Source organism: Eretmochelys imbricata, chromosome 5, assembly GCF_965152235.1.
Source record: "Eretmochelys imbricata isolate rEreImb1 chromosome 5, rEreImb1.hap1, whole genome shotgun sequence".
Lineage (NCBI taxonomy): Eukaryota > Metazoa > Chordata > Testudines > Cheloniidae > Eretmochelys > Eretmochelys imbricata.
The window spans coordinates 92096876-92124032 of record NC_135576.1 but is presented as its reverse complement, the minus strand read 5'-3'; the positions used below and the strand labels follow the sequence as shown (position 1 = coordinate 92124032).

Genomic DNA, 27157 nt, shown 5'->3' with positions numbered 1-27157 from the left:
CCAGCCCCGCACTAGGCGCTGTACAAACACAGAACATATTTACTGTTTCATCAACAAGTTATTGGACTCAATATTCATTTATATAGTAGAGAATAATAATTTTTTCCACTGTAGAAATGTCTAGTGAAACTATATGGCCTGTGTTATGCAGGAAATCAGATAAGATTATCATAATGGCCTTAAAATCTATGAATTTCCAATAGGTCACTGAATAACTTACTAGCCAGCAAAAAAAACGAGGAGTCTTTGTGGCACCTTAGAGACTAACATTTATTTGGGTATAAGCTTTCGTGGGCAAGAACCCACTTCATCAGATGTATGAAGTAAAAGATACAGGAGCAGGTATAAATACATGAAAGAGGATGTGGGTTGCTTTACCAAGTTTTAGGTCAGTCTAAAGAGATTAATCAGTTAACAGCAGGATACCAAGGGAGAATAAATAACTTTTGAAGTGGTAAGAGAGTGGCCTATTACAGACAGTTGACAAGAAGGTGTGAGTAACAGTAAGGAGAAATTACTATTGGGGAAATTAAGTTTAGGTTTTGTCATGACCCAACTATTCCCAGCCTTTTTTCAGGCCTAATCTGATGGTATCTAGTTTGCACTTGGTAAAGCAACCAAGTTTTCTTAGGTCACTGTTTACTTCCTTTCTGCATTGTATTATCTGCTGTATAGAGATAACAGATAAAGGACCTCTCTCTACATAGAAAATGAAAGCTAAAGTGAGAGAGATCAGAATGCCACAAATATACAATGTGTCTTATTCATGTTTTATTTTGGAGTATTTTAATTAGCCCATAAATTATGGACAGTGTTTTCATCCCTTCTCCCTGTCCTCTCCCCCCGAGTGAAAATAGAGATCCCTTGTTCTCCTTTATTATGATGCAGTAGTATTGACAGGATTGATTATGACAAGCTGACTGTATGTTACAAAAAAAAGACTTTTATTGTTAAAAATTACACCATAGTTTTAAATTCAGGTCATTCTACATCTCTATGCATCATTTGAAAGGACAGAGAGCAGCATAATTCTCCATGAGGGAGCTCTGCAGCATTTAGGACAGATTGTGGCCCCTTACAGTGGTGTACAATGGAATAATCCCACTGACTATCTGGCCAAGGTGATTGCCATTAAGCTATCTTGAAAAAAATTAAACACAAAGGAGACTGCTTCAAAGACTAAGATGGGGTTCCTATAAGGATCTGTAGGAGAGGGGTAAATCCCACTGAGGAATGACTGGACCAGTCACTGGCCTTTGTAGAGCTAAGGAATGAAAAATTGCTAAACACAAGAATGTGGACCATTGTCTCTGCTGTCAACAGGGCCATTAACAGCTGCAATGGCTGAAGTAGACACAGGGAGATCACTCAGACATTTCTTGAAAGCTGACATGAGAAAGTCCAAATACGCTGGTGCAAACACGACAGGCAGTGACGTTCTTGGAGTCACACAAAGCTGATGAGATCCTCCAAATCCTACTGCAGTTTCCCATACTTTTGGGAGCAGAGACTCGCTTTACCAATCCTACCATGTGTCTTTAAAGGTCTACACATCTTAGTTTATACAGAGTTTGTGCTATTTCCGCCCCCCAGTTAGTCCTTTACACACATTTATTTTGGGAAATGGTCATGCAGAACTTCATAATACAATACTTTATCCCCTTCATGCTTTGATGAGTAGTAAACAATTTTGAAATTTAAAGTACTGTATCCTCATTCTCATTGGCATCTGAGTTAGCTCCTATTACCAGGAATGGGGCAATTCACAACTTAGAATTATTGTTTCAGACTCTCTGCAAACTCATTTTTAACTGGAACTAATAAAACATATTTGTTAACTTCCCAAAATTATTGCTTTTACTCTGAATGCTGAACAAATTTTCTGGGAGGATACACGGTATTCTTCATATGTTACAAAAAAGTTGAGTCCCTGCTTAAGTGCATAACTCAACACTACCTTAGCTGCAGAGTTGCAACTAGCAGCTCCATAACTGGGTATGTAGTGGCTTTCTATACAGAATACAAACATACATATGTAGAAATACGGTATAAGTCAACCGAACCTGGTTGGGTTTAGTGTGTGGATGCTGGGTGTTGTATGTGGCTCAAACTAGATGATGTGGTGTTCCCTTCCTGCCTTAAACTGCGTGTCTTTATAACACTCTTCGAATGTTCAGAAATACAACAAAAGTCCAAACTAAATATGAAAATTGTTTTACATCAAAAATATCTTCTTTTAAAGACTGAGACATACTGTATACAACAGTTACTAAAACATAGATAGAAAACATCAATTTCAAACAGTCCCACATTCTGTACCATTTCATAGGACAGCACAGTCCTGAAAAAGTACATTGTGAACACTACATTTTGTTTGTACAGGATTAATATGAATTTAGGTTGATATCCAACACTAAGAAACATTCCTTTATCATAAGAAGTGCCATCATTGCAGAGTGCTTTTTTTCCCAGTGTATTTTTATTAGGGATTCCTGCCATCATATCAACATACAAAACAATCAGGATATTGACAGAGAAATGTGAAATGCACTGTACAAAGATAAGGCTTGAGTTACAGGTACATTTTTCTCCCCAGGTCTTTTGTATTTCAATGAAATAAACCCATTTTTAATTCTTCCCAGAGTAGCATTTATAAATATTAGACAAACCACAAAATAGATTTCAAGTACATAACATTTTACCATATATCCAAGCACAGACAAATACACAATACTGTACCTACAAATTCTTCATAATCCAACTCTGTCATAGTCAGCACTAAATACAAGATTGTTTCTACGTGTGCGGATACGTATATGCCATACTGTGTGTTTGTGTATTACACACAGTGTGTGTATATTATACAAAGTTCCAGCCCTTTAAAGTCCCAAGTCTTATGTCGTAAAATGGTATGTTACAGGAAACTCTATGTTTCTCAGTGGAATTCAGTTTATAGACCAGAAAAGCTCCTGCATGGTGGGAGGAACTTTAAAGGCCAGGGCTGTATTTGCATACAGTAAAATATACACACACAGTCTCTCTCTTGCATTCAATCTACATATCTCCTTATTGCACTATCAGTTCTCTGAGGTAATCTTTTCCTCATGCAACTTAACCATTTTCTGATAGAGTTAAATCAAACAAAACAACTGCTCCTGTTTCTGGAGCTCTATGAATTTACATAGACAAAACTACACTTTAGAACACAGCGCCTAACTTTTTATAATAAAAGGACTTAATAGGATCCAGCATGGAACCCTGCCCCTGTATTCTAGCAGACTGCCAGCTTTCATAACTATCACCACCTAGAATCCCTCAGCTGACATCTTTGTGTAGGAAATCATTTGTATGAATAATATCCTGTTAAGGGCAAATGTCTACTTTAGTTCACTCTCAAAAGTTCTATTAGGCTGGATAATTCTTGTTTAAGGGGAACAGATCGTTTAGCTGGATGTTACGCAAGATGAAATACACACAAGACGACTAATCAATAGTGATTGTCATTGGGACCAAGCTAGTGACGAAAGAGTTAGAAGAGAGGGGACTAAATGGTTCTACGTAGTCTTTGTTCATTGGGAAATGGGGAAACAACCCAAATGGTCACAGTGGAGAAGAACAATTCCTAAGAGCTATGATTGTTTTATCCTTTTAGAGGTGTCAAATAAGAAAAAGGAGAAAAATTCCCCTGTTGGAAATTTCATACTGATCATTTGCAAAGATTTAGAGGAAACAGCGTTGCAATTCCCATTGTCAAGCATAAATGATTCTGAAGTATATGAATTACCGTTACGATATGTATGTACAATATGACAGACTCAAATATCTCTCTTATTGAAAAAAATCTCTTTATAAAGTACACAGACATTATGAGGTGAAGTTGCAGCCAGTACATAGGCAAAACTTCCACTGGCTTTAATGGGAGTATTATGGCTGAAGGATCACGCCTAATGATTTTGATTTAAAAAACAATCCTCTAAGATGATGTTCCAGTTTACAAAATACAATTTCCTATTTTCTGTAGCATTTGGATTGGGATGGGGGTATCCTACTGATCTTTCTAAATGCTTATGAGGTTTTATGTATATTCTCTACACAATATTGGGAGCAAATCCTTAGCACATTAAAGTAACAATGAACCTCATTGACTGGAGTCCTATCAATAGGGAAATAGTATGAGTACAATGCCACACATAAATGGTAAAACAATCAGCATGCACAGGAAGTAAAAACACATTAAATGATGATTCTCCGGGATGCGTTTCACAGAATAGTGACAAAAGAAATAAAGAACCAACATATTTCTCTCAAAAATATTTTGACCTTTTATTATGATTCAGTAGAATATCTGCATCTCAACTGTACAATCTAATGCCTTGATTTTTAAAGTATTGTATACTGTTTATTCTCTAGCCATTTAAAAAAGTAGGTTACTTATCTACCAATATAGCTAGACATTTCTGATACTTACTATCTCTTCATCTTTCCATGTTATGTACAATAATCTACATTTAGTCCAAAGATCCATCACCTTCTGGCAAAACTTACTTACACTGTCTTGTAAAAATTTACCACTGATTGAAGTGTAAGATGACAACACACAGATGAAGGTGGACTATCATTGTCTCAATGATATTCACCACCTTTAGCTTTAGAACTGTGCCATTAAAAACTTACTTGAGGATTTTGTGTCATTTCATCTCCCCTCACCAGTCCCCCCGCACTTGAATAAACTTTCTGTGTTCTACAAACTGCAGGCCATCTTTTATAGAGTTATAATAAACACATTGTCCATCCAAAATATTTTAAAAACAAACCATTGGTAAAACATTAAAAAATCCCCTACATGCCCTTGTGCATTAATTTTACCAACCTGTACACTTAAATAACTTCAGAAGTCATCTTTTGCTAAAAAATTACCAAAATATTTTAAACACATAAAAATATTTAAAAAAACAAAAACAAAAAACAAACCAAGAAACAAAAACCGAGCATAATAAACATTGCTTGTATAGGCATTGGTTAGAAAAGATTGTTACACCACTAAGGAGTATATTCAAAAACATTTCCCTCTCGATTTTACTATCATTGAGATTCAGAATGTCATGGCTTGTAATGTTACAGATAATGAACCCTAGTACTATCCAGTCTTGTCTGATGCAAGAGATGATCAGGAACTCAACACTGAAATAAAAATAAGACCTCTTCTTGGTTATTTAAAGGCCACCAGATAAGCCTATAACTAAAGCAACTGTTTATGAAAAGTAAATGTTAGATCTTGAACAGTCTGTAATGGATTGAAAATGAAGATAGCTACCTGCTGATGGCCTCATGGGCATTATGAGAAGCTAATGCTAACTAAAATTTTGAATATAACCCTTAGTTGTATCATATTTCTTTAACATTTAAGAGTTTCCCAGCATGTCACGAATGAAGTTTATTTTACAAGCTATCCACTGCCTAAGAGGACAGTAATATTCAATGTGAAATTGCTGAAACTCTGGCGTCTGACGGATTTCATGAAGAAAGGAGATATCAAGGTCCGACTCCAAGAGGACAAGGAGGAGTGGAAACACAAACAACAACAGTCCAAGACCTACAAAAAGAAGCCTGGAGAAACTCTTCACGAAGGCATTTACCTGCATGTTGCCCATTACAAAGTCATAACTGCACCTAAGTGCTCTACGGGCTTCTTTCAGCTCCTCTTCCTCAGCAACCAAAAATGCATTTTCATCCGCTTCCAGTTCCTCAAATGAATCTGTATCTTCTCTCTCATTCTCTGCTCTTGATGGGATGTCAAAGAGCATGTCAATCTCATCATCATCAACTGGGGTGGGCAGCAAGCTGGCACTTGGGTTGTACACCAGTTCTGAGATGGTTAGAGGTTCCTCTTTGATCTTCTCTTCCTCTTCAATGGTGAGATCTACACTCTCCCCAACATCCTTAGCAGGGGAATTAGATACCACAGGTACGGAGATTTCATCTTCCTTAGGCAGCTGGATACCTAAAGAAGGGAGATAAAAAGGACTCAATTTCTGATGTCGGACAAATTCATCCTTTCAGTAGGATCTTGTATAAGAAATTGTACAAATGAAATGTTCTTTCAGAACACAGTGGTGGCAGGAGGATTCCACAATCACTTGCTTATAACTTGATTACTGAAATTGGTAAAGTTTTAGTACTGTATAGTTGTGGCTGGCTTAGATTAAATATGACATTCCCTTTTTCAATTCCACCTATTCTGCAGAAGAGGAGTGTCTTTTACAGGAACTCAATCCTCTGAAACTTGAGGCCCGATTACCTTTTAATCTTAGCATACAATTAAGGCCATTAATATTTGTGGTTAACTGCAGCATATGGCAAGCGAAAGAGAATTTTCTACTAGAAGGCAGACTTCCAATCATCCAACTCCTGGTTTTACTATACAAACAGGTGTTACTAGGATGCAGCTAGGAAAATGTAGCTTCACCCTTCATTTGAAATGAGAGAGACAGGAAAGTGATAGGATAACACCTAGAGGTTGGGAAATTTAATCCCTACCATTCAACCACAGGTATCATGACATCAAGACAGGTTATTATAAATTCTTGTCAAGAGGAGACCATGTGAAAGGAGAAGAGGGACTACACAATAGGAGATATGGATGGAAGTGAATGGATACCCTGGGTCCTGATAGGAATCTCTCTCTCCCATGTCTGTCTCCTTCCTTTGTCGTCCCTCTCTTGTCTACACTCCCTCCTTGTTATTGGTCTCATTTCCCACTCCTTGATGCTTCTCTCTTTTCCAGCCCTCCTCCCTCACACTAAATCTTCCTTATTCTCACCACTCTGTGACTTTTTCTTCCTTTCTTTTGTTCTCGAGTTTTCCATCTCCCCAATGCCCTGAAGTCTCTCCCTTCACTTTCTTCTCTGCTCCTAACCCACTAGGTTTCCTCCAATATGACACTATATTCTCTTTAGTTGGCACTGACAAGGATTCCTGCTTCTGATGTACTTAAAACATTTTTTGCTGTTAGTTTTTGTGTCTTTTGCTAGTTGATATTCGTGTTCTTTTTTGGCCTGCCTAATTATACTTTTACACTTGGCTTACCAGAGTTTATGCTCCTTTCTATTTTCCTTACAAGGATCAGACTTACAATTTTTAAAGGATGTCTTTTGGCCTCTGATTGCCCCTTTTACTCGGTTTAGCCATGGTGGCTTTTTTATTTTTGTGGTCCTCTATTTTTTTTTAAATTTTAATTTTGAGTACACATTTAGTTTGAGCCTGTATTATGGTCTTCTTAAATAGTTTCCAAGCAGTTTGCAGGCACTTCACTCTTATGAGTGTTCCTTTTAATTTCTGTTTAACTAGCTTCCTAATTTTTGTGTAGTTCCTGTTTGAAGTTAAATGCTACTGTTTTGGGTTTGTTTGGTTCCCCCACACTCCAGTGATGTTAAATTTAACTACATTATGTTGCTAATACCGAGCAGTTCAGGTACATTCTCCTGTTGTACAATATCCTGTGGTCCACTTAAGACTAAATCAAGAATTACCTCTCCCTTTTTGGGTTCCAGGACTAGCTGCTCCAAGAAGCAGTCATTTATGGTGGCTATAAATTTTATTTCTGCATCCCATCCTGAAGTCTTTGTCTTTCTTCCACAGGACAGAAGCGACTTTGTCTGTACAAAGTGCAAGCTGGTCTCCATATTGGAAGAGAAGATTGAAGGTCTGGAGCAACAGATAACAACCCTGCGTTGCATACAAGAAACTGAGGATTTTCTGGACAAAACTCAGGATACGCTTCTAGGGGCACAAAGCTCTAAAGATATAGAGCAGGTTGCACAGAGGAGCCAAGAGGCCAGTGAAGAAGCTTGGCAACATGTGACCTCCAGAAGAGGTAAGCGGAATGTCCGGGTTCCAGTAACACAGACACAGGTAACTAACCGCTTTCATGTTCTCTCCACAGGTACCGTTGCGGAGAGTGGATCAGATGATATGTCTGGGGCGAGAAAGCAGAAGGAGACTCCGCTGGTTGGAAGGCATGAGATGCGATGTCCTGAGGTTGGGGGTTCCACGACCACCACTCCCAAGAGGAGAAGGCGGGTGGTGGTGGTCGGGGACTCTCTCCTCCGGGGGACTGAGTCATCTATCTGCCGCCCTGACCGGGAAAACCGAGAAGTCTGCTGCTTGCCAGGGGCTAGGATTCGCGATGTGACGGAGAGACTGCCGAGACTCATCAAGCCCTCGGATCGCTACCCCTTCCTGCTTCTCCACGTGGGCACCAATGATACTGCCAAGAATGACCTTGAGCGGATCACTGCGGACTACGTGGCTCTGGGAAGAAGGATAAAGGAGTTGGAGGCGCAAGTGGTGTTCTCGTCCATCCTTCCCGTGGAAGGAAAAGGCCTGGGTAGGGACCGTCGAATCGTCGAAGTCAACGAATGGCTACGCAGGTGGTGTCAGAGAGAAGGCTTTGAATTCTTTGACCATGGGATGGTGTTCCATGAAGGAGGAGGAGTGCTGGGCAGAGACGGGCTCCATCTTACGAAGAGAGGGAAGAGCATCTTTGCCAGCAGGCTGGCTAACCTAGTGAGGAGGGCTTTAAACTAGGTTCACCGGGGGAAGGAGACCAAAGCCCTGAGGTAAGTGGGAAAGCGGGATACCGGGAGGAAGCACAGGCAGGAATGTATGTGAGGGGAGGGCTCCTGCCTCATACTGGGAATGAGGGGCGATCAGTAGGTTATCTCAAGTGCTTATATCCGAATGCACAAAGCCTTGGAAACAAGCAGGGAGAACTGGAGGTCCTGGTGATGTCAAGGAACTATGACGTGATTGGAATAACAGAGACTTGGTGGGATAACTCACATGACTGGAGTACTGTCATGGATGGTTATAAACTGTTCAGGAAGGACAGGCAGGGCAGAAAAGGTGGGGGAGTAGCACTGTATGTAAGGGAGCAGTATGACTGCTCAGAGCTCCGGTACGAAACTGTAGAAAAACCTGAGTGTCTCTGGATTAAGTTTAGAAGTGTGTGCAACAAGAGTGATGTAGTGGTGGGAGTCTGCTATAGACCACCGGACCAGGGGGATGAGGTAGATGAGGCTTTCTTCCGGCAGCTCACGGAAGCTACTAGATCGCATGCCCTGATTCTCATGGGTGACTTTAATTTTCCTGATATCTGCTGGGAGAGCAATACAGCAGTGCATAGACAATCCAGGAAGTTTTTGGAAAGCGTAGGGGACAATTTCCTGGCGCAAGTGCTAGAGGAGCCAACTAGGGGGGGTGCTTTTCTTGACCTGCTGCTCACAAACCGGGTAGAATTAGTGGGGGAAGCAAAAGTGGATGGGAATCTGGGAGGCAGTGACCATGAGTTGGTTAAGTTCAGGATCCTGACGCAGGGAAGAAAGGTAAGCAGCAGGATACGGACCCTGGACTTCAGGAAAGCAGACTTTGACTCCCTCAGGGAACGGATGGCCAGGATCCCCTGGGGGACTAACATGAAGGGGAAAGGAGTCCAGGAGAGCTGGCTGTATTTCAAGGAATCCCTGTTGAGGTTACAGGGACAAACCATCCCAATGTGTCGAAAGAATAGTAAATATGGCAGGCGACCAGCTTGGCTTAATGGTGAAATCCTAGCGGATCTTAAACATAAAAAAGAAGCTTACAAGAAGTGGAAGGTTGGACATATGACCAGGGAAGAGTATAAAAATATTGCTCGGGCATGTAGGAATGATATCAGGAGGGCCAAATCGCACCTGGGGCTGCAGCTAGCAAGAGATGTCAAGAGTAATAAGAAGGGTTTCTTCAGGTATGTTGGCAACCAGAAGAAAGCCAAGGAAAGTGTGGGCCCCTTACTGAATGAGGGAGGCAACCTAGTGACAAAGGATGTGGAAAAAGCTAATGTACTCAATGCTTTTTTTGCCTCTGTCTTCACTAACAAGGTCAGCTCCCAGACTGCTGCGCTGGGCATCACAAAATGGGGAAGAGATGGCCAGCCCTCTGTGGAGACAAAGGTGGTTAGGGACTATTTAGAAAAGCTGGACGTGCACAAGTCCACGGGGCCGGACGAGTTGCATCAGAGTGCTGAAGGAATTGGCGGCTGTGATTGCAGAGCCATTGGCCATTATCTTTGAAAACTCGTGGCGAACGGGGGAAGTCCCGGATGACTGGAAAAAGGCTAATGTAGTGCCAATCTTTAAAAAAGGAAAGAAGGAGGATCCTGGGAACTACAGGCCAGTCAGCCTCACCTCAGTCCCTGGAAAAATCATGGAGCAGGTCCTCAAAGAATCAATCCTGAAGCACTTGCATGAGAAGAAAGTGATCAGGAACAGCCAGCATGGATTCACCAAGGGAAGGTCATGCCTGACTAATCTAATCGCCTTTCATGATGAGATTACTGGTTCTGTGGATGAAGGGAAAGCAGTGGATGTATTGTTTCTTGACTTTAGCAAAGCTTTTGACACGGTCTCCCACAGTATTCTTGTCAGCAAGTTAAGGAAGTATGGGCTGGATGAATGCACTATAAGGTGGATAGAAAGCTGGCTAGATTGTCGGGCTCAACGGGTAGTGATCAATGGCTCCATGTCTAGTTGGCAGCCGGTGTCAAGTGGAGTGCCCCAGGGGTCGGTCCTGGGGCCGGTTTTGTTCAATATCTTCATAAATTATCTGGAGGATGGTGTAGATTGCACTCTCAGCAAATTTGCGGATGATACTAAACTCGCTGGAGGGGAGGGATAGGATACAGAAGGACCTAGACAAATTGGAGGATTGGGCCAAAAGAAATCTGATGAGGTTCAATAAGGATAAGTGCAGGGTCCTGCACTTAGGACGGAAGAATCCAATGCACCGCTACAGACTAGGGGCCGAATGGCTAGGCAGCAGTTCTGCGGAAAAGGACCTAGGGGTGACAGTGGATGAGAAGCTGGATATGAGTCAGCAGTGTGCCCTTGTTGCCAAGAAGGCCAATGGCATTTTGGGATGTATAAGTAGGGGTATAGCGAGCAGATCGAGGGACGTGATCGTTCCCCTCTATTCGACATTGGTGAGGCCTCATCTGGAGTACTGTGTCCAGTTTTGGGCCCCACACTACAAGAAGGATGTGGATAAATCGGAGAGAGTCCAGCGAAGGGCAACAAAAATGATTAGGGGTCTAGAACACATGACTTATGAGGAGAGGCTGAGGGAGCTGGGATTGTTTAGTCTGCAGAAGAGAAGAATGAGGGGGGATTTGATAGCTGCTTTCAACTACCTGAAAGGGGGTTCCAAAGAGGATGGCTCTAGACTGTTCTCAATGGTAGCAGATGACAGAACGAGGAGTAATGGTCTCAAGTTGCAGGGGGGAGGTTTAGATTGGATATTAGGAAAAACTTTTTCACTATGAGGGTGGTGAAACACTGGAATGCGTTACCTAGGGAGGTGGTAGAATCTCCTTCCTTAGAGGTTTTTAAGGTCAGGCTTGACAAAGCCCTGGCTGGGATGATTTAACTGGGAATTGGTCCTGCTTCGAGCAGGGGGTTGGACTAGATGACCTTCTGGGGTCCCTTCCAACCCTGATATTCTATGATTCTAAGTGTCATGTACCCAATCAATATGGGGGTACCTGAAATCCCCCCATTACTGGGTTTTCTGTTTCTGTAGTCTCTCTAACCTTCCTGAGCATTTCACAATCACCATCTCCATCCTACTCATAAATACTTATATTGTCAATGGGTGAAAGAAACGTTGATTCCCCCATGCAAGTTAGACAGCTGAACGTCTATCTTTCCCTGGTTTGTGAATCGCTCTGGGGCTTAGGTGGGAAATACGTGTCCAGATGCCTAGAGTGAGGTGGCAGTGCACATGCCCTGAGGCCGGAATTTAGGCGCCTACAGGGTTCAGTGGGGGTTTTGTGCTTTGCAGTGGTCCTGGAACTGAAACAGGGACTTAGACACTCAACTCCTTTTGTGCATCCAGGTCTTAGAGCTTTACAAATGATTAATAAAGCCTTGCAACAACCCTGGGAGGTACACAGGTGCATCCATCTTCGGAGGACAAAACCAAACACAAAGAGATTAAGTGACTTGCCCAAAGTAACCCCAGAACCTCATGTCAGAGCTGTAATTAGAATCCAGATCAGCTGACTCCCAGTACTTTGCTTAAAGCAAAAGCCTAGGTACCAACAGAAACAAAGGCCCTAAGCCACCATTACAGTTTTAATACAAAATGAGAGTAATGCCATGGAGGACCACAGCCAGATGCTACATGACAAAAGTGAGGTATAAAATAATAAGATGCATGGCCATTAATTACTGGATAATGAGAAATAAAATGAATGCTGTTTCTCCAGTACCACGTGTACTAGACCTGCAAAGTCTTTCAGTGTTAACAAAAGTGGCGATCAAAGTAGAGCTCCGTCATAGGACAACAGATATAAAACCAAATGTAAAATGAATACACACGAGCCATTGCTTAACCTCTCCAGGAAAGATGTGAAACTCTGGGTTCTGCCACAGAGATGTGTGACTACTTTGTAACCATATAAAACAGGGCAGGGACTGAAAAACAATAATCCTAGTTAAAAAGACAGCCACAGTACAGCCAGTTGTGCAGACGAGATCATTCTGAATAGGTGTTCACTACTTCAGTTTTAAAATGTAGCTGCATTATTGCTCAAATGACCAATTATATTAAAAATTATTCGACTCAGAAATCAGGGGCCTTCTCACTTTTTTTGAGGGTGGGGGGAGGTCAGTATACGTTTTTCTTGTAGTTACACTGTAAAGCATTACTAAACCAGCTTATGGAGACTGCTGGTGTTTCTGTATACATTATGTTTTCTCTAGATGACTAGCTAGCTAAAGAAGACCACTATCATTCCATTTGTCTATGATCATTAAGACACCACCCAACATGCACAGTCTATCAAGGACTGTTGCACCAGCCAGAGTGGCCATGGCTAATGGCTTCACACCAGGCTTCGTGTAGTGAAGTTCCCAGATTCAGTCAATCCTAGGTCATGAGCCTTGTAATTGATTTTTGACCATCTCAGCACAGATGTCCTTACACTGGTATGAGAACACTAATACCTTCTTAACATAATTCCTATAACACAGGGGACAACTGCAACTGCTCCAAAGCAAGGTCACCCTCATTTGTGCCTCTGAGCCATCTCCCCCTCTCCATGGTGAATTCCAGTGTGCATAATATGCATAGAGAACACATACAAGGAAGATCATATTAGTATGATTAACATTGTTCTCATCTCAGACATCTAGCAAACTTCATTTGGCTTGCTGGTAACATGTTGGAAGAAGGCAGCAGAGTAAATTCCTTCAGCTCATGATTTTCTGAGAGGTAGCATGAAGCGTTAAGACATGAGAATGGAATGGCAGGTCCCAGTTACACAGCGCTATTATTTAGTTTGAGCTAATTATTTAGGAGAAAGGCTATCAAGGGGACCACTCATAAAAAAGCCAAACCAATTAGGGCTATCAATTTACGTTATCCACAGTCATTCATTAATATGGTACTTAAGATATTATACATTATCCTCAACTTCAGCAAAAGAAAAATAGGGCATTCGCATGTTGGCAGTGGGCAGAAGATTTTTCTGAACGTCAAACAGGAATTCTGAATAAAACAGCTACAGCATAATCCAATGCTGCATGTCATGAGTAAATGTCCTATGTTGAGTTCTCACCATAAATATAAGCTTCAGCAGTTATCCCCTGTAAATGTGGGATTATGGCTAGAAAAGTGATCTTGTAAACATGTCAGTGTTCTACATTTATTCTCTGTATCAAGTGCCCTTAGTTTGCAGGTCAAAAGGGGGCTATTTTTTCCACTACCTTGCATATCATGTTGTCCTTTATAGTGGTGTAAAAGCCTATCAAATCAGAACGGTAGTGCTATACACCTGCTTGGGACAAGTGTAAATTACTGCAGGTGGTGTCTGGCAATGAAGAATACAGGCCAGTGTTTCTAACTGCCAGGTCGATCTGAAAAATAAAAAACTAAAACAATCTCTTCTCTTCTTTCCTTCACACTCAGCACTTACAAGAACATTCGTGGAATCAAGGATTCTGGAAACTTGCATTGTCCACTTATTTCAAGTTAAATTTCCAGTCCTAGTAAAGTAGAGTAGTATATATTTTGGGGTTCATTACAGTTTGATAGAGTCGTGTCATGACATGGCATCATATCATAAGTGCCATGCCATTATGGCAGAACATGATTCAAAATGTTGAGATTTTATAAAATTATATGAGAACACACTGTCAAGATACAGCAATGCAAACTTTTTGACATTATGCCACAACAAATTTTCCAGCAGAGTTTACATCATCTTAGAAGTTGGCCCCTTTGTTAGTGTTTGGATATATTTCAAGAGCATTTGAATTGAAGGTTAACTAAAATGATGAGCCCATGTTAAAAGAAAATCCCTAAGACTTTGAGATCCTGGTGAAAGAGATGAAAAACCCGAAAGTAATCTTGGAGACAATTTAATTTAGTCTGTCACACCTGGGAATCTTTTGCACTTACTCGTGTCTGAACCCTATTTTCTCTTCAACCCTTTTCAGTCAGGGAGGATACATTATTTAATAAAGTTTTCTGGGAGTTTACAGTCTACTGTTTTTTCAATACTAGTTAAGGTGGGTTTGTTTTTTTTTACTGTGCGTATTTGGACTAAAAAAAGAATCTCTGGGTTGAATATTAAATTACATTCTGAAAGCACTGCTTCTTTCATTCATGCTTTGTGTACTTTATAGGCACTTACAGTCCATAGATAAAGATCCTTTCATACATATTATTTGCATCAGATCACTTTAGAATGGCATCTCTTTTATCTTCTATATTGTATCTCTATACCAAAGGTTTGCAACAGTTTGGGGCAATTGTACCAGTTTCACAGAATAAAATCTTACTGAACCAGTCAGGACCCAATTCCTCTCTTCAGCTATGTACTCTATACTCCAAAACAAGTTGGGATGGCTCTAAACCTCATTTCCACAACTGCAGATTAAAACATGAACAGTTGCATAAGAGGCAAACAAACACTACAGCAGGAGTACACTGTGCACCAGGACCGAGCTGGTCCCCTGGCATAACTTTCACCAGCTATTAATGGCCCAAAACCATCAGCTGAAGATTAAGTAGGGTCTAGAGGAGCCCCAGCTCCATTATATTTCCAGTTAATATAGATTCTTTATAGTGACCTAGAAAAATGTAGTGCATCTTAGTGAAACTTCTGCTTTAGGTGACTGGATATATTGTACAGCTTTACATACCAACTGGGGGGAAAAAATGGTGGGTAGGTGGGTGGTTTTTGTCTGTAGTAAAAAAATTACATGAGGAGGAATGTTAGTTCTGACAATACGCTCAAAAGTAAAACTAAATCACGCAGAAATTTCAAAATGACACAAAGTAAAACAATTAAACCTGAGATAAGGCAGGTTCTCCCCCCCATCTCCTTTCTTCATCCTGCAAGTTTTTAGATAGGAAAGGAGGTACTTCCTTGTGCATACATTATTAGTGCAGAGGAGTTATCAGCTACAAGTAATAACATCCACTCTACTATTGACTAACGTAGAAATACAGGGCATTTGCATGTTGTTTTCAGTAAGAATGAAATTCACCTGTGCAAGCCCACCACAGAACTTAAGCCTCAGAGCAATACTGTGTTGAGATAGTGAATACAATTATCATGGAGTGGGGGCCTTCACAATCCCGTGTGGCGGAGGAGTTGTCTGGCTTGCTTAGACCATAGTGAAGCATGGCAGTATGGGTGAGTTGGGCGATTACTGGGATCCCTTATCTCACACTTCCTTTACAATTGGTTGGAGTAGCATAGCAGCCGCATGGGAACTCCACCGCTGCCCCTGTGTTGTGGTCTCAGGGTTGAAAGTGAGTGGACTTCATCTCAAGCCTGCATTAATTTTGTACTTGGGGTTTATGTGCACTCTGGCTTTATCCAAGTGAAATGAATTTCACTCTGAAGAAGAGCTCAAGCTTTCATATCTACCTTGCATAATTAGCCAGCTGCCTGCTTTCCTGCTGGTAATTTCAATTTGTTTTAGCTGTACTGTAAAGCTAACTAAAATACCATTGCAGTTGCCAACTTTCAGAGCAATACTAAAACTAGCCTCTGACAAGAAGTGCAAGCAGGCAGGGATTTCTGCCTGACTATAACTGATGCTGCAGTTCTCACTGCAGCCACCGGAGGCTGCTGCAGGCTTTGGACAGAGGCCCAGGGCTCTGCTTTCTGTGTCCTGCAGAGACACCCTTTTGCTCCACTGAGAGTACTGCTGCCTGTACCCAGGAGGCAACCAAAGAAGCAGGGAGTTGTGTTTGGGTCAGCAGAGGCCGTTCTCACCCATCCTCCTCGTCTGTCCAGCATTAAGTGGGGTGAGGGAAGCAAAGCAGAGCAAGCCATAGAAAAGGGATCCCAGGAGTATGTTTCTCCCCTCCCTCCAGCCTCTCGGAATTCAGCTCCTGCCTAGCTGCCGTGTCCCAGAATTGGGCATAGGCCGGGGAGAGGGGAAGGAAGAGCTGGGCAGGAGAGCCGGGGCAATGTCCTGGGAGGAGGTACATAGCATAGGATAGAGTGTGCGCTTGGCAGGGCCAGCATCCAGGAGTTGGGATGACTGGAGCAGGGGGCTGTCTCCAGCATTAAAAGCTGGACAGGAGCCCTGCCCTGCAGAAGTAGAAAGAGCAAGACAGGAGGCTGCAAAGAGCAGGGCACAGAGGTGGCAGCAAAGATCAGTGCCTGGGGAAGGGACATGTGGGACACCATCTATCAGAAGTAAAAGGGAGGAAGGTCCCCAATTTCTGTGTGGCTTTTTTGAGCATTTTAGGATGAAATTCCTGAAACACACTCAAAACAAGACACTTTCCTCCAAAGTGTTCAAAAACCAGAAAGCACACCCAAAAGCATCAAGTTTGTCTTTTTTAAACATGATTTTTAAGTCAATCCAAGTATTTTGGGAGATTTCTCTCAAGATGTTTGTGAAGTTGCAATGCTGTAGCTTGAATGTGAACAGGTTCCCTAGCCAAGGCCGTTTTCACATGGGTTCACTTGCATCCACAGAAATCATGACAGCAAGGGTGCAAAACCAGGCAAACATACATTTCTCCTGGCCTTGTGTGGAGTGGAGGTCCCACAGCAGCAGCTCCTGCCCTGCAGGGCTGGGCCCAGCTCATCACTCCAGATGTTGCAACCTGGTACACGGGGTCATAGCACCACTCAGTTTTGGCCCAGCCAGTCCAAACCTGAGTGGTGTTGTGACCCCATGCATTAGGCTGCAACACCACCCATTTATATTTGGCCCAGCTGCCTCCTGTCATGACAGAAGGGTAGCCCGGCCAAACATGAGTTATGCTGTGATCCTGTGCACTAGGTTGCAATGCCCAAGTGAAGAACTAGGCACAGGGCTGCAGGACCGGAGCCACCGTGCAGGGCTGGCTCATTCGCCAGCCCCCCCGAGCCTCCACTCTGCACCAGGCCAGGATTAGGTTTGCAGTGCTGGGGCAGAGGGTGCTGCTACAGGTGGTCAGTGCCCCCTTGGCAGTTTAATATAATGCAGCCATTGCATCAGGAGGCCACATCCACCCCTGTTCCCACTTTTCTATTTTAATTGATATAGGGATATGGTATAAGTTTACCAGTAAGGATGAAAGCCATACAAGTAGCATTGTTTTCAATCCACATTATCAGAAACTAATTTATGTCCCAACGTCCAGATTAATCACTGCACTGGCTGTAGGTCCAGCAGGAGAGGTGATTTGCACGTACTCAGAGAATGCGTTTGGGCCACTGCAGGGATGCTGAATTTCTGGAGTGTAACACCACCCAGGCCATTCTCTCCCGCTGCCATCCGCCCTGGAATGCCCCCAATGCTGGGGCATCCTGTTGGGAAAGGTGGAGGTGGGGGCACACCCCAAAAGCCCTGCTGCACTGGGGGGTCTTATGATACCTTTGTAACCCCTTTGTACCCACTACAGCAGCACCAAGGCATGGGGTGATGCAGTGAATTCTCTTGGAAATTTAGGTTTTGGTCAAAGAGAGAAGGGGTTTAAAAACTTAATATTAATGGAGATGTAGTTTAAAAGAAAATTAGACAAAAAACACATTGTTCTAAGTGCATGGAAACCAAAAAATTAAACTGACTGAAAAGAAAGTTAAACTGACCAGTCAATTTACATAGCCCTGGCTGACTGAAGTGCAATAAGTAAACAAACAGTATCACAAAAAGAGATATTATATAAAACTGGACTTGAGTCTGACTACATCTATTTTACGGTTAAAGTTTTTTACTTCCATGGAATTCGTCCTGATGTACATCAATATCAAGCCCATTATTTTTCAACTGCACCCCATTAATTAATACATTGAATAAACCTTCAATTATTGCAAAATAAAGAAATCCAAAAAAACACTGGGGTTCAATTACATGAAAAAAATGGCATGGATTGGCAGTTCAACCCAGTCAGTTGTAATTAGTGAAATATCAGAGATAAGCTAAGAATAGTCATTATTGTATTTCAGCTATCATTCAAAAGGTCCCTAACTACTCTTTCTAGGGCTGTTTTGTTGTTTCTAAACTTATCATAGGTTTATATCTTTTTTTCTTTCCTGAAAGGCTGCAGGAGTAAAATTCCACTTGCTAGCAAAAATGAATAATTCACACTTAAATATACAGCATGTTAAATAATTTATCCAGTGGATCTCATTCATCTTTTGATCTGATCCTTTTTCCAGCTCTCAGTAGTTCCTCCTTCTCTCCACCCCATTAAAGTAGTATTCTGTTAACAACAATATATTCTGCTTCCATCAGAATGATCTATTTTTAGTATGACAAACTACAAAGAAAACTGGACACCAGACTTCTCTGAAAAGAGTCCAACAAGCAGCTGAGTATATTAGAATGAAACTTACCAGCACTTCTAGCTATGATCCTTGACCCATGCCTCAGCAAGCGAATACACACATCTTTGCTACAGTGGTTAACCATATGCAAATGAATACTTTTCCTGGTTTGGATTTTTACCAGACATTTCACCATACTGACTATTATATTTTCTATCACAGCCTTGTTAAACTACCACCCATACCGGCTCTGACCTTTCACTAAGTTTCTACTGTGTTTAAAGGACTAAAGCCAGTTGCCCAGAACGAATCAAATGACAGGCTTCTAACATGGCCAATAAAAATATCCCACTAGGGAACAGAAGAGGAGGTTATTTTTAAATATTTCCAACTGTCTCATAATGTATAATGCAATATCTTCAATACCATCTTTCTCACTTAGCAGTTGCTAATAAAACAGCTGAATTACACACAAATATAAAAATATGTAATACATTACAACATAGCAAGGTGAAACAACAGGCCATAAAAAAGACACACAAAGTATCTGGACAAAATGACACTATGATCCTTATTTTAAAAAAAAATTAAATTCAGCCGTCAGAGTTGCACAACCAATGTTATCTGTGGGTGCATTTGTAATTATCTAGGGCTAGATCCCTAGCCCATGCATGGGACTTAAAGCTGCTCTCACCAGGAAGCTGAGTATTCCTCCTGCATGGGGAGGAAGGTTATAAAGGTATTCTACATTTCAAGGTTTGGGACTTAGATTCCTCAGCTAAGGTCAAAGTCTGACCTGTCCTGTGCCCTGGAATAGGTGGGAGAAGAACAGAAAAGTGCAACTGGGAAAGTGCATCTCCCTTTAGAGATGTGCTCCAGTTCTCGATGGTGGACAAAACCAGAGGATGTTCACATCCATCAGAAAGGTGTTGCTCTAGAAAGCACATTGCATTCACCGGTTAGCAAAAGATATGCTGGGTCACTAAACAGACTTAACCCATATGTGCTTATAATTCATAACCAGTTCAACTGGAAAATGGAATAAAACCACATACATAGTGCCATCCTGACAGTTGTACTGGCAGTCCTTGCTGGTGCCAATGAAGTGACATGTCTCTTTCCACCCTAAATACACAAGAGCAAACCTTTTGTCTTTATTCATAAACAGGACAGCATCCCAAACTGACAGCATGCCTCATGAAAGGAGAGTCCCAGGCCAGCCTGGCTGTAAAGTGCTTCAAGGATGTTGGGTGAGCAATACACTACAAGACATGAGAGTATCCTGTTAATTAAGTCTAGGCTCTAGAATGCATGTCATGATTTTATTTTATATGTATACATTTGTTTCCAGTACTTCTACTTGCTATTACTTGAATTCTGTGCTTTGTTAAATAAATTTATACTGGATTTCACTGTAAACATATGTAAGTGCTGTGTGTTAAGCGGAACAGTGATCTGAGGTGAAACTGGTAAGCTGAGATGTACTGTTTCTTTCGAAGCAGAGGATCTGTGAATACTGCGAATGTTCAGTGGACCAGGGCCTGGACACTCCAGGAGATGCTCAGAAGGTTCACGGGTTGGCATGTGCCAATTGCTACCTGTAGAGTGGCAGCAGGGCCTGCGAGGCTAGAGGGGAGCGCTTGTGTAGCCAGTGACCAGTGCAGCTGGGGAGCTGACCCAAAGCAGGCACAAAGTTTCCTCACACGAAGGGCAGGTGGTAGCAAGGTGCCTCACAACCCTGGGTATCCCGGGAAACATAACAATATGATGTTCAAAACAAATGCAGAGAATATCTTAAAGGTCAGAATTCACAATTGTGTTCTGAGGGAATCCTGGCACAGCTGCTAATTGCCTCTAAAGGACATTAATCAGTATATTTTTGTAGGTTTTTCAGAGGGAATGTGGGGGAACATTTGTTATTTTTGCATTGACAGAACAATTTATGCTTGCAGAACTGGATGTTTCTGTCATGGGTGATTAAACCTCCGGTTTTGTTTGATTTGAAGTTAGAGGACTGTAAATTTGAAAAGCTCATGAAAAACAAATTATGCATTCTATTACATGTAGATCCACTAGGGGACTTCAGAAAGAAATGTTTAAGATTCAGTACCAAGATAAGTAAAGGCAGACACTTCAAGTCACACACTATGGACTTGGCTCCACAAATGAGAGAAATATCTCAACATTCAAAAATAACTGAGCAATTAGCAAGAAATTAAATTACAGGTAAATTGAGTAAAAGATGCCTATTATGTTTACAGGAATTTGCAAGAAAACTAGAAAACCTGCCTCCAATCTGTAGCAATCTCAAAATGGAATTATTTAATTTTAAAAAGCCACAGAGCCTTGATGCCCTGCTGCCTGCTCAACCCTGTTTTGTACAGCAGGTATAATCAGCACTCAGAAGTACTGTTCTTCTAATTTTAAGATCAAAGGCAGTTTGTTTCTACAATGCAAGATATTTAACGTTTTTCTCACCATCTGATAAACAGAAATCTGTGTTGTATTTTATATTCAACTGGAATGATTTTAAGAATGCAAATGCATAATTGTACAGATGTTTAATAGGTGATGTGCAGTTCTAACCTGAAGTAATGATTTAACAATAAAAATATCTTTTAAAAATAAAATTGTGTGATATAACTCTGTTCCGTGCACTGAAAAAAAGAAAAGTGGACTAGGTTAGAAGTAGTACAGAATCCTTACTGCACAAAGGATCTTTCTGAACTTTAAAGATTGCATTAAACCCCCATACTAAAGGCCACGGACTGTTATTTTGTGTTTTTATTAACCTGTTTCAAAACATCAAAATTGTTATGCAAAAGTGGCCAAATATTTAAAGTTGTGTGCCTAAGATATATGCATAAGATTTCCATGTGTACCTGCTGCATGCAGGAAGTTCATATTTTGACATACAAACTTGGATTGGCAAATGTAAAATGGGTAACAACTGTAAGCACCTGAGTGTGTGTATAGTTACATATATGGGTGTGCAGGTGCAGGTTTCAAGTGAAATATCAAGAAAGAAAGAATTACAGGTAAAGCATACCATCTGTACAGGTTTCTCACTCAAAGACTGAGCTGCTTGAGGGATTTGTCAAAAGTAAAGTAAAGCAATAACACCACACAAATCCAGGCCAATGCCCAACATTACTAAGCATTACTAAGAGAGGTAGCTGTGTTAGTCTGCATCCACAAAAACAATGAGGAGTCTGGGGACACCTTAAAGACTAAAAAAATGTATTTGGGCATAAGCTTTCTAAGCTATTATTAAGTAAAAATGTATATCCAATTGTATACTCACTACATATCTATCTTTTAATTAGATAGGTAAAGGTACGTACAGAGAGCAGGATAAGATATCTCCAAACACAAAAAGAGGCACATACACAGACCCCGTCAGTCCCAGAGGATATATTCTCAGAAAAAATATGTCCCAAATGTGGCCAACTCAAATAGAACAAAGGTAAAAAAGTACAGAACTCTCTGTGGAGGAAGTGCTTGGGAAGCTGACTTTGGGAATTAGTTCTGCAGTGCCAAGAATCAGAAGGGCTCTTTCCTGGAGCCAACTCTCAATACTAAGGCATAGTAAAAGTGTGCAGAGATTCATGCATAAATCTTCAATTGAAAAGGACTTGAAGCTAACAATTAAAGCTACTCTGCTTCAGACTGTTTGACATATGATCCGCAGCCCTCCATAGGTCAAAGCAGTAATAAATACAATGTCTTAAAATAGTTCCTCAGTCATTTAGACGTGGATTTTAAAACAGTGCCGACTGAATTAGTGTCAATTAAAACAAAACGTTGGGTGGACTTCCTAAAGTCTTAGTCTACTCCAAATAAGGTATGACGGACCTTTGGCTGTCGAGCTGGTGGAAAAGGACCTCAAGGGGATGGGCATGAGAGCAAGAAAATGTTCAGAAGTGGCAGACTGAAGTGGAGATCCATCCCAACTTTAGAAGGAATTCTGGGTGAGACAAGAGCACCATCCTTTTTTGTTGTAAAACTTGACATAAGGTAGAAAGTCACTAAAAAGACTCAAGGTTGCTCACTTAATTGGCGAACTAAAGTCACTGCTACCAGCAGAATAACCTTCCATGTAAGAAACTTGAGCTCACATGTATCAAGTGGCTTAAATGGCACTTTCATCAGTTTGTCAGAACCACATTCATATCCCATGACTCAGGGGACTTTCAAATGCGTCAAGCCCTACTTAACCGGGTGACTAAGGGATCCAGAGACACTGGTCTACTTTTGCTAGTTCCCGACGGCAAAATAACAGCTGAATAAACAAAGAGAATTAGGTTTTATTACAGACACAGAAAAAGAGAGCAACCTAGCAGGTTTTGTGGGGGTACTGTGCTGGTGTTCACTTGGGTCCAGCAGGCCTAGAGAGCAGGACATGGCTTAACAGTCTCATAACATTAGGATGGCCCTGCCAGGCAATCTGAGGGGCTGGCGGCCTCCACCGTCCCCTGGTACTTCCTGGGATCCTCCAGTGTCCGGGGGCATAGAGACGAGTAGGGGGAACTGGGCCCTCCCTTTCCACCAGTCCCAACCCAGGGCCAAATGGGGAACAGGTTAAGATAGTCTCAGTTCCCGCTTGCTGGTACAAAAGACCAGCCTCCGCAGGGCCACTGCCTAACTCCCCTGTTCTCTCCTCATGTTTGTGGCATGTCCCAGCACTCATTTTCCCTCCCAGTTTCAGTAATTCAGACAGTCAGTTGTCCAGCTCAGTGCCCAGTTGCTCTCTCATCAGGAAGAACAGGGGTAGAAAGAGGACCCAGGCCCTTGGCGTCCCAACTGGGTCTTACCCACAGTCCAGATCCTTCCCAGGTAGATCCCTCTGTTCCAGAAGCTAAAGCCTGGCTGCCTTCCTGCAGACAGTCTCAGAGTCCCCTTTTAAGCAGGTCCTCCATTTGGAGCATGCTCTGCTGCTGCTGAGGGGAAAGGCCTTCTTGGCTTAATAGTGCTCCACAATTCCCTTAGCCTCAGTATGGGTCTGTAAACCCCATCACAGGCACCTAAAGAGATCCACATGGGCCCATTTGCCCCACACTGAAAATCTTTTTCCTGGTCCGTAATACAGGGACTCAACTTAGGCTTCTGCTTCAAGGATCAATTGTTTGAAGTACTCCAAATCAGCTTATTGTATGGACAGGTGTTTCTGAGGAGTGCCTCTAGAAATGTCCTTGAGCACTCCTCTCAGAGTTTCATGGCTCTGGATGACATCTCCAAGCATATCTGACACTCACTCCTGTAATGCTCATCTCCATAGGGAGGTCACACTCACCTACGAGGGACATCTTGTACTTATAGTCACACTTTTTGAAATTACTGTGCTCCCTTCCTCCTTCTGCCTCATAGCCAGGGAGAACAACATTGCTGTATGTTTCATTTCTAGAAAGCAAGACTCCGGATCCACGCTGAGAACCGTACAAATCTAAGAGCGCTTTAGGCAGAGTCAATATGGATCGGGGGATTAATCGATCTGGAAAGCCTGGAACATGACAAGTACTAATTATTTTTCTTCAGAAAAATACTCCAAAGCTGGCACTGAATTTTTTTTTCCAGAGTTCCTAACACACTGGAGTCTTGAGAACGCTGATCGCTAAGGCTTTGTCTACACTATCACTTTTGTTGGTAAAACTTCTGATGGCCAGAGGTGTGAGGAAAAAAAAAAAAAACACTCCTGAGGACACAAGTTTCATTGGCAAAAGCACTGGTGTGGACAGTGCTATGTTGGCAGGAGAGGCTCTCGTGCCAACATAGCTAATGCTGCTTGTTGGGGGTGGTTTCATTATTCCGGCAAGAGAGCTTTCTCCTGCCGGCAAAGAGCGGCTACACAGGACACGTTACTGCAGCACAGCTGTAGCGGTACAGCTGTGCAGTTCGTAGGGTAGCCATAGCCTAAGAAATGCACCAAAGTGCCACATAACTTGTGACAGACTAAAAGTGTTAAGGCAACAATGCTAAAGCATTAAAAAAGGTGCTCTGAGGATACCAATGAAGCATACCAGATCAGCCCAGAGGCAGTAGGAGGTCATGGATTCTGAAAAGGATTCTATTTCTGTGATCACCAAGCCAATAGTGCAGAAGAACAGACAGGCCAGTAAACACTGAACATTTATTCAAGCAAAGATACCTGAGATGCTGTCACTGGACGAGCCGGACACCTGCAGAGAGCTCCTTCCCTGACCAGGGTTGAGAAAGAACCTGCTAGGAGGTTCCAGGAACTGAGACAGCGGAAGCTGGAGTGTGACTGGGAGGGTGTGATAGGTTTAATTGTCTCACGTTTAACTCCCATGGCCTCAGAGAATAAAAACTGTGAGTTAGGGGAGTTCTGCCCTATCGTGCACTGGGAGTTGGAGACTCAACATTGAGACTCCTGAGAGGACAGTATCTTTAAAGAAAAATATTTTCCATTAACTGTAGATAGAAAGACATTAACCTTCATTTCTATCATATCACCAGGGAAACTGTCCTGATAATTAGTGCCATCTCCCAGCACATTTCTTAAACAAATCTACTCGTTTCTCTAGGGGTTTGCATTCCTCTCTCTCTCTCATCTTGTCAGACTTTTCAAAGTTTCAGGTTGCTCAGCAATATAAACAGGCACCTGTTACTAGTCTGAAAAATGCAGGAGTACTGTCATTTTAAAAACTTTCAGGGATGGGGGGGAAGGGACATAATTAAGGTATAATGTTGAATGAGATTGTGGCCTGCCCAGGACACATTGGGACAGGCTGGGTGGGAGAGGTGCTGACAACGTGCCTCTCAAGGCAGTGCTCCTGTGAAGACTAGGCCAGATTTTAAAGCTGTCCTCCCTAAACTGTGAATGTGACCTAGTAGTTTTGTTAAAATGTTTTAATGGTATGAAGACAAAGATGTAGAGCTTCAGAAAAAGGGTGTTTCCCACTCTCCCTCTTAGCAGAACCATTGCTTTTAATTATAGCTGTTGACCACTTAGACTGTGTCTGTATGAATCAGCACTCTGTCCAGTGGTTCTCACGCACTTGTTGTTACAATGCATTGATTGAGAATGATCTTTTGAATGCTCAAGACACATGGGAGTGCAAAATCTGACACCTGGAACAGGAAGGGGCAAGGAGATCCTTGCCAACTTAAAAAAAAATTAAACAAAGTATTAGATACACATTTCCATCTCAATTCTGTTACTCATAGGCAGAGTTTTATCATTTTCCCTGAAGACATTCTAGTCAGTGTGACTAAGTACGAAGAATATTATCCTTATACTTGTAGCTCTTCCAGCACTGATCTGGTAAACCATCCACAAGAAAAAATGGTTACCTACTTTACATAACTGTTGTTCTTCGAGATGTGTTGCTCATGTCCATTCCATTCCAGGTGTGCTCGTGCCCATGTGCACAGCCGGAGATTTTTGCCTTAGCGGTATCTGTAGGGTCAGCTGTGGCACCCTCTTAAGTGCTGCGCTCATGCATCCGTATATCAGGGGCGCTGGCCCTACGCCCTCTCAGTTCCTTCTTGCTGGCAACTCCGACAGGGCAGGAGGGCAGGTAACGGAATGGACATGAGCAACACATCTCAAAGAACAACAGTTACTAAAGGTAGGTAACTGTTTTTTCTTCTTTGAGTGCTTGCTCGTGTCATTTCCATTCTAGGTGACTCACAAGCAGTATCCCTGGAGGTTGGCTCAGAGTTCACGGTAGCGCGGCTTGCAACACTGCTCTACTGAAGCGAGCATGGTCTTGGGCTTGCTGGGTAAGTGCATAATGAGACGTAAACATGTGGACAGATGACCAGGTAGTGGCCCTGCAGATATCCTGAATCGACACCTGGGCCAGGTAGGCTGCCGACAAAGCCTGATCACTAGTCAAGTGGGCGGTCACGGTTGCTGGTGGAGGCACTTGTGACGAGATCTCCCTGGGGTGCCACCTGCAACTGCGGTACCACTGAGCCCCCTGACCCACCAGCCTGGGCTCCCTCTCACACTGTACTGCTGTGGAAAGCTTCAAAGCCCTCCAGCCTGTACTTTTCCCAGAATTCATACAGGTCGGGACACACCCAGCTGCAGTTACACGCAGGCTCTCTACCAGCTTCCCAGCCTGGGACCCCAGAGCAGTACCATCCTGCCCTGGTCAAATCTGGTCAGTAATGGGTTTAATACCCAGTCCGCCTCTCCCTCAATGTGAAGAAAACAACGCACACGTGAGTGAACCAAGCAGAGATACTCCGCAAGCACTCCGGTCAAAGCTCACTAGTTTAGATTAAAACATAAAATAACTAACTACTAACTAACTACTGTAAAACTATTTACAAGGCCTTAAGGCTTGAAGACTGAAGTAGAAGAACTGC

At 42.3% G+C, this 27157-nt stretch overlaps 1 protein-coding gene across 1 annotated transcript in view; it reads right to left on the bottom strand.

The window, feature by feature from the left end:
- Positions 1 to 5402: 5402 nt before the first annotated feature.
- Positions 5403 to 27157, bottom strand: part of FRMD3 (FERM domain containing 3) — a 216885-nt gene continuing 195130 nt past the window's right edge. The window contains exon 14 of the mRNA XM_077816390.1: positions 5403 to 6001. Coding sequence (XP_077672516.1) covers positions 5403 to 6001 — 599 coding nt within the window. The remainder of the gene's footprint in view (positions 6002 to 27157) is intronic.